The 8,248-nt window shown below is 36.5% G+C and overlaps 1 protein-coding gene across 1 annotated transcript; it reads left to right on the plus strand.

The window, feature by feature from the left end:
* On the plus strand, window positions 1–7,287 carry LOC113677843 (mitochondrial dicarboxylate carrier). Its single transcript, XM_027194680.2, has 13 exons — window positions 1–268; window positions 1,764–1,883; window positions 2,287–2,353; window positions 2,846–2,890; window positions 3,129–3,177; window positions 3,339–3,383; window positions 3,755–3,798; window positions 3,930–4,000; window positions 4,570–4,613; window positions 5,178–5,226; window positions 5,351–5,431; window positions 5,665–5,721; window positions 6,158–7,287. The coding sequence occupies exons 1-13, from the start codon at window positions 137–139 to the stop codon at window positions 6,254–6,256; spliced, it is 903 nt and encodes a 300-aa protein (XP_027050481.2). The 5' UTR covers window positions 1–136; the 3' UTR covers window positions 6,257–7,287.
* Window positions 7,288–8,248: the final 961 nt, after the last annotated feature.

Raw genomic sequence — 8,248 nt, forward strand, 5'->3', positions numbered from 1 at the left:
GTCACTCTCAGAGCGACAAGGCCACCATGGCAGATTGCGTGAGTTAAGTACCTTGGTAAATGTGTCATGAAAACAGCATCAAGTGTCTACAAATTACAATACATGCTCATTTCGTGATTCGCGGAACCACGACGAAATGTCACTGAAGGGAGAGAAGAAACCAGGGACAGGAGCCGTTAAAGTGACGGCTAAAAAACACAGATGGTATCTTGGAGGTATTGCCTCGGCCATGGCTGCCTCTTGTACCCATCCGTTGGATCTTTTAAAGGTATTGAAAATCTACACTGTACTTGAATGAAATCTTGTAACGAGTTGCGTCACAATTTCCCGAAGAATTTCTCCGAGTATCAGCCAGACTATCTCCTTAAAACTTGGGAGGAGTTTTTGCATTAAAATGGTACAAATAAAGCGATGGGTTTTAATATGTCAAATTAATAAATTGAGGTTTTCCTAGTTCATTATCTATGCAGATCAGCGAAGATTACATCAGCCGGCCGGCTACTCTATAAATTTTAGGCGACTTCTACGAAAATTAGTGTTGCTGTTAGGGAAAATTCTCTCGAGCTATTGGCTAAGAAAGATAACAGATAACAGATGTCAGATAATATTTTGAAGCACCGTGATTACAGACTGTGTAAACATTGAATAGGCGTTTTACCCTCAGACAGCTTCTCACAACATGCCTCTACACACTCCTGAAAGAAAACACCTCCCTTCCCCCCTTATTTTGTAATAGAGCTACATCTGAAAACAGTGTTGACTTTTGAGAGTGTATCACTTATGAAGCACAAGAGTAAGATTAATTAGTTCAGGGGAAAAATTGCAAACACATATTAAAAACATCGGGCAAAATGGTCATATTCAGTTTGGACACACAAGCCAAGAAAAATTAGTCTGACACCAAGTTGGAACCAAAGAATACCCTCATTTTATTGAATTGTGGAAAAGAGGTTTGGTAAACAAAGGGTTAATGATAAACCCACATGTATATAAACAACCAGTGATAATTTGAAAACTCAGTTAGCCAGAGTTATCACAATACACTTGTAATTACTTTTGTCTACAAGATGTATTTTGGTTGTGTTTTGTGATTCCTTTTGAACTGTCAGAAATTTTTCAGTTGGTGTATCTATCACTGGATAAGACACGTAGATTTTTCCCATCTGTGCTTTTTCACAATTACGTAATGTATAAGATTAATTTTGTTTTTTACTTACCTTTTTAAAAAAAAAAAATACTCACAGGCATCCTAGGGTTGCGGGCACCCCAGCGTTGCAGGCACCCAAGGCTGCCCCCTAGTACCACCTGGATCAAGCTACATTATGAGACAAAGACATCATGCTAAATAATGTCTTTGAAATTGACTACAGAGAGCAGTAAGGATATCAGCCCTGCTGTCATATGCAAGATTTAAAGAATTTGACCAAATTTTATGTGATCCAGTCAGTTACTGAATAAGCAGTGGAACCCTGCTAACTTGAACTCAGTGAACTCAAATCCCTGGAAACTTGAACAGGATCCAATATCCCTGGATCCATTTTTTTATGTTATTTACCATCAGCTAACTCAAACCCCCACTAACTTGAACCATTTTTTTCTTTCCTTGGGAGTTTGAGTTAGCAGGGTTGTACTGTAAGTAACCTTGACATTTATGGCTCATGTTTTTTCTTTAATTTTTCAAACTATCAAATTAGAAATACTATGCCAAATGTGAATCAATCACAAGGAGTTTATTGTTTTTTTACTTTGTATTTCAAATGCAGGTTCATCTTCAGACACAGCAGAAGGTTGAACAGAGATTGGTATCCATGGCAGTTCACGTTGTACGTACTCAAGGAGTATTGGCACTTTACAATGGACTATCAGCTTCTCTTACACGACAGGTACATTTCAATAGCTTGCTTACTCTCTTTATCTTCCTAGCACCTTTAAGACTGGTGGCATGGGTGAATCACTGTTAGAAGGCCATTGGCTGCTTGTCATCTCAGGTACCTACATTTCTAATCTGTGTTCTTCATCTCTCTCTTAACTTTCCCCCTCCATGCTTTTTTGGGTGGGTCTGTCTCCCTCTTCTGCCTTTAAGGGTCCATCAAAAGAGACTCTGATCTATCTCCATGTCGCATGCTCTATGTCAAGTGTTTAATATTGAACAGGTTGATTCACAGAGCAATGTTGCTCCCTCTTAGGGGACCAAAATTGATAATTGCAGAGGTGTTAATCTAATAGAAGCAGTGCAAAAGAAACCTTGATTGTGATAATCAAATACTTTTGTTCCTTCAACCTCAGCTGACATACTCCACAACACGCTATGGGTTATATGAGGTAGGCTCAGCAAGACTTAGAAAAGGAGATGGTAAGCACTTGAGATTAAGATTATAAAATGTAATGGTTTAGACTCTGTTGCAAGATGACCAGAAGGAAGGGAAGTGGGAACTTTAAATGATAAGTGGGAACTCTGAATAATGACTTGGTACTCATGTTGCCCAAAATGATTAATGCATTCAATAATACCTCCTTGCAATTTTATTGGTGCAACAAGTTTTACAGTGTTTAGAATCAACTTGCAAACATTTTTTTATCAAGGAAGGGAGTTAGTACATTAATACACAATTCAAAAATACACTAACAGCCCGTATATGCAATTAAGAAGATAATGATGTTATGTTTAAATTCAGTCACTGATGCAAATGGTCATATTTGTTCATTTTGAAATAATGAATTATTGATTTCAATAATTTTTATTATTCAATATATATTCATTTATATATACATTTGTTTCTTTATCTATTTATTTCTGTTTATATCTAGGGCACTTTCATGAGACTTTCCTTTTCACTCTATTTAGCTCCTCTACCATTTTACCAGAAAATTGCAGTTGGAGCATTGTCAGGTAAAGCAGTGGCCAAAATGAGTTCACAGAAAATTATTCTTAATAGTGCAAAAGAATAACCATAGAAAAACCCAGCAGATTTTACAGATAATTTATCTTGTTAAAGCTCAATTGGGTGATGCTTATGTTGTGATTATTGTAATGTTGCAGGAAGCAATCACAATTACCTTGTTCCTAATAGATTTAATTTCTGAATTTAGATGATCTAACTGATAAATTACTTTGTCTTTTCTGTAAGGTTTTATTGGAGGAATTATTGGAAATCCTGCAGATATGGTCAATGTGAGGTATTAAAGTTTTGCTTGATCACTATTGGTGCTGCAAACAAAGGCATAATTAATTCAAAATATATCAATTAAATTGCCTTAATGCATCATTAATTAGCTAATTGGTAGCTTTTGACATTTGGCATAATTAACTTCTTACTGTTTTATTTTCCTTTCCTTAGAATGCAAAATGATGTTAAAATAATAGATGTTGCAAAGAGGAGAAAGTGAGTGTTGCAGGATAACTGACTCAATAAGGATTGTATGATAGCTTCTATGACCACTTTCAAAATTTGAGGTTAAGAATGATTAGTGCACAAGATAGTGACAACAGACTCAGCATGTAAGGGAAAATGATTGAGGAGGATATCAAGATTATTTAAGATACTGTCATCAGATCAAGAGGCTCTTATGTCTTCCAATGCCATTTGGAAGGCCTGGCTGCTTAGACCATGTAGTGATTCAGTGGCAATTCAGTTCTGCAGAATGAAGAATTTTCTCTTTTGTAATAGCTGTAATAACAGTGACTTGCATGCTCTGTTCTTTGCACTTTGTTTGTACCTCTAATGCAGCATGTGATTGATCATCTTCTTTTCAGTTACAAGAATGTATTTGATGGTCTTTACAGAACAGCATCAGAAGGTAAATTTGTATTACTCAATTTATGCATGATTATTGTACTTTGTTTAGTAATTTTACTCTTGGTGAAAATTCACTGGTTCCTGAATGTTCAATTTAGTTTTCTAGAACTTTTGTTCCTTAATATTCAACAGAGGGTATTTCTACCTGGATGAAGGGTGTGCAAATGACCTCATCTAGGGCTGTGTTGATAACAGTGGCCCAGGTATGCGTCATCGTTATTATTTTACATCGTTTATATCCTAGACTACGAGCAGCCCCTCCCTTTTGGCTCGGGAGAGACCGAAAAAATAAGGGAAGAAATCTTCTAGAGGTCTGCGCAGTGCGCTTACCACAATTACCGCTTACTTTTTCACTGATTTTTTCAGGCTCACGCGACTTCTGTAAAATTAGAAGGGCCTACTCGTGACGTATCTATAACCTTTCTGATCCTTTAAATCTCATAGATGTCTTTAGATATTCGATATTTTATTTATTTTGATGGGAAAATTTCATTCCCTCTTTTCAGTTTCCACCAGTTTGCAATTTCTGCATCATGCCTCACAACTTGTATCGTTCGAGTGCAAAGAAAGTCGCATAAGTTCAACCTTAACTTTTTCTGCAGCATTACCTCAAAAGAAAAAACCCAAACCAGCAGAAAACGACAAAAGCAAAAGTCGCGAGCATAAAATTAGTCACTGTCTTTAATGCTTAAAGCTAGCCAGCACTCGGCAGTTGTATAACATATGCTTCGTGGAGGAGATTGACAAATTTGTCCGTTTTATTCCTCATCAGGTAGCTTGTTATGACCAAGTTAAACAGCTATTACTTGGATCTGGGTAGGTTAATCCCTCTGAAAGCCTGTGGCTTGGTGTTTAGATCAATAGCTTGCGAGCGAGCCAACGGCTGAATATGCTTAGCGAAAACGATGAATATTCCAGTGATAATCCCCAACTGAATTTGCATCCGATAAAATGAGAACCTTCCAAGGGTTGAAATGATTTTAATTCAAGAAGGTAAAGCTCTTTTCTTTGTTACCAGGGAAGAAAAAAAAATTCCTTGGAGGTGAATACTAAAACTAGGCGGCATCCACATCAGAAAAAATCTTTTGGTATTGCAATGTGAAAAAGTCAGCATCGTGGTACACATTTTTAACGTTTCTGGCTCTAAGCTGTTCCCAAAAGTTTTGTCTCGCGAGGCCAAAAGCTCAAATCTTCTGCAAACCTGGTTTTCTGAAAGCATTTCGTTTCTCAGAAAAGATAAAATCTCCAGACCAATATCTAAAAGAATTTATATTGTTTACATTTCTGATGACTACTGTTCCCGTGAATTTATTCCGACAAATAATTTCTTCTGATCATTTCAAGAAATTGATCCATCAACACTCTCTTGATTGTTTGTAGATACTTCAGTGACAATATCATAACGCACTTCACTGGCAGTTTTATAGCGGTAAGATTATTTTGTCCATCATCGATGCTTTTAACTTCATTGAATTTGAGGGAAAATAAACAGACTTTTTCGCACCGAAAAAGACGAGATTGATTTGTGACCGCTTTGTTTCACTCGCATACAGGGGACAATTGCAACAGGCATTACGCAACCAGTTGATGTCATGAAGACAAGACTGATGGAAGCTAAACCAGGACAGTACAAGGTACTGATAGAGGATATTTTCATTCCTGCTGTTTGAAGGTTTTCCAAATATGAAACCCGTGGTAATTCTTCCGACTCCGAGGTTCGATTTTCATAAGGTCGAGAGCGCTCTTTCGACTCCGTCGCCGATGAAAACCAGCCTCTGACGGGTCTTTTGGCTTTTTTGCGACTCTTGTAACTTTAAGATAAATGAAATCTATGGATGTTTGTGTTCACAAACTTCAAATCTTGCAGAGTGTTCTGGACTGCATTCTCTACACCGCGCGGCTCGGACCTATGGGGTTCTACAAGGTATGAATTATTTACCTAGACACCTTTTTTTAAATTACAAATTTTTGTAAATATTGCTGATTTAGGAATATAAGTCATACTGCTGTACTTGTAGCAGGTCCAGACAATAGTAATCGTTAATAGAGTCAGTAACTAGTGGGTGTGTTGTATAAAAGATAGCTTTATTTCCCAGCCCAATTTTCCATTAAGATCCTCGTCGGTTTTTTGACTGCAGTCTAACGTGATATCCTCTTTTTCTAAGAATAATAGTAACTGACAACAATTCGACCCGTACTCATACCATTATCGCAAGTTGCTCTGGTTTAATAAACCGGTTCTTTTTCTTAAGAGTTTCGTCGATGCCAAGGACACTTTTAATTACTGATTTTAATTGTCAGTTTCTGTTGATGTTAGTATTAAATGTCCTTTTTTCTTTTTTTTTTTTTTTCGTTTTTAGGGCTTTATTCCAGCTTGGATCCGTTTGGAACCCTACACAATTTTAACGTGGATCTTTCTTGAACAACTTCGAGTGTTGTTTCCTCTAAAGGAGTCGTAGACTGTTTGTCTTTGTAGTTATAATACTAAATACTACGCTGCGATAATTTTTTATTAAAGGGGGTAAGTTTCTGAAGAAACTGTGGTGCTACATCGATTTGGGGTATTACAAAATAATTTGATTTCATCAAGTGAGTTGATAATGTAAACTGGTCTCTGTAAACAGTTTATAGCTTTAAAAACTCCTTACGGTGGCCAATTTTCATTCTCAACTCGGACGATAAACTGAAATTATCTTGTAATTTTTTGTTAATACAGTTAATAAGACGATTTCAAGTGCAATTTGGTGTTAATAAGTACGAGTATATTTTTCAAAGACAATAAAAAGTGCGCAAGCTCGTATGGCCAGTTCAATTTGTAAACTTTGAAAATTTTACAAGGGCTTACTTGCACCAAATTGCACTTTAAATCAAATTATTACTTATTTTAAAATAATTTAAATGAAATAAGCGTCGCAGAAAGTCAAGGCAGACAAAATTTTTGCAGCCCGCGCGCCATTTGTAAATTCCATTCGTCTTACAACTTTGACTCGTGTTACATGAATAATGAACTCGTTTTCAGCCAATCAGACGCGCATGATTTTTTCAGTTATATTGTTAGACTGATGTAATGCGGAAGGTTACGATGAAATTATAGGATAAACAAATTTTGAAAATGAACCATAAAACAATGTGACAAGTAATATAGAGAAAGGTTTCAAAAAATTTTGGCTTCTATTAGAGAAAAGAAATCACAGACTGATTTTTTCTCTTTTTAGAGATGAAAATGTGTATATTTTTAACGCTTTATTTGATTATGCGCAATTTCAAAGTGTGAAAGAAATCTTATATTTACACTTTTAATACAATTTAGCCTTGCGTACGGTGTCCTTCTGGCTGTTTTTTTCTTTTTGAGCGGCTAGGATGCATTGTATAACCAGCTGGGGAAAGCTGACGAAGTTCACTGATCTTTATCTATTAAATTAGTATCTCATAGGTTTAGAATCTAAGGCGTTTAATTTATGATTCAGAAATAAAGTCATTTTACGAAGCATAGGGCCTATCCTGCTTTTGAGTCATCTGATAGAACTGAGCTGCCATGTTTTAATGATAAAGATATTTTAAAAACCATGATTGATATAAAATTAAATGCAGTCAGACTTTCTATTAGGGTATGCCCTTTTAAGCTTAGCTAAAGTGTCCCTTGAAAAGTAGGTTACACTGAGTTGAACAACAACTTGCCAGTCGTGGAGGGAACAGAATGAGAAATATAAAGGTCCCCGGATGTTATCATACCGGAAAGCTCGAGGGGTTTTTTCGCGGACACGCAAAGGAGTTGCTTGCACGAAGGGGGTGAGTTTAATGAACTGAAAAAGTAGTTGGAAACAAGTACTGTAGCCGTATAAAATCTTGGCCTATCGTTAGAAAAGCGAGAATACCTTAATTGGGCTCTCGAATGCGTTTCTGGGCTGTTTCCAATAAATAGAAGCACGCTCCTATTATTCTGGGGCTTTGCCCTCGAACCATAAAGCAGCCTAACAAAACAACTGAAAAATAAGAGAACGAGCTCTCACAATCAGCCCTCGCCATATCTCTCACTGATGACGTTGGAGATTAACGAAATAATGAAGACTAGAAGACGAGTGTGGCGCACAAGTTTATGTGTTTAAGACGTACCGACCTCAGCCAGGGTAAGATTGTTTGCCTAAATCATAAAGTATAAATTTTAAACAGGCCTACAATTTTCTTGTGAATCAAAAGCGAAACTGCGGGCAAATGTTAAACAAATACCGATGGCAGTGTTTAATATTGTTAAATGATTCTGACATGTCAGACAGGTACTTAACAAAAGACATAGAGCATTGTGCTGTCACCGACAATAAAGAAATTGATGTCTGTATTACAATCTCAGAATTTTCGCTCCATTGCGTTCAACGGAAATGATGAAAAACGTTCCCATCTTCAATCGAAAATTCTATAGTAAGTTACAACTCTTTCATCGCAGAGTTATTTGT

This window comes from Pocillopora damicornis, chromosome 7 (genome assembly GCF_964200805.1).
Source record: "Pocillopora damicornis chromosome 7, jaPocDami1.2, whole genome shotgun sequence".
In the NCBI taxonomy this organism is placed as follows: domain Eukaryota; kingdom Metazoa; phylum Cnidaria; class Anthozoa; order Scleractinia; family Pocilloporidae; genus Pocillopora; species Pocillopora damicornis.

What these genes read in the sequence shown, in the direction of transcription:
- LOC113677843 (XM_027194680.2), top strand. Translation starts at nt 137, where the DNA reads ATGTCACTGAAGGGAGAGAAGAAACCAGGGACAGGAGCCGTTAAAGTG. An exon ending in TGCAGTTGGAGCATTGTCAG is followed by an intron (nt 2,891 to 3,128) that starts GTAAAGCAGTGG and finishes CTTTTCTGTAAG; the next exon opens with GTTTTATTGGAGGAATTATT. An exon ending in TCACTGGCAGTTTTATAGCG is followed by an intron (nt 5,227 to 5,350) that starts GTAAGATTATTT and finishes ACTCGCATACAG; the next exon opens with GGGACAATTGCAACAGGCAT.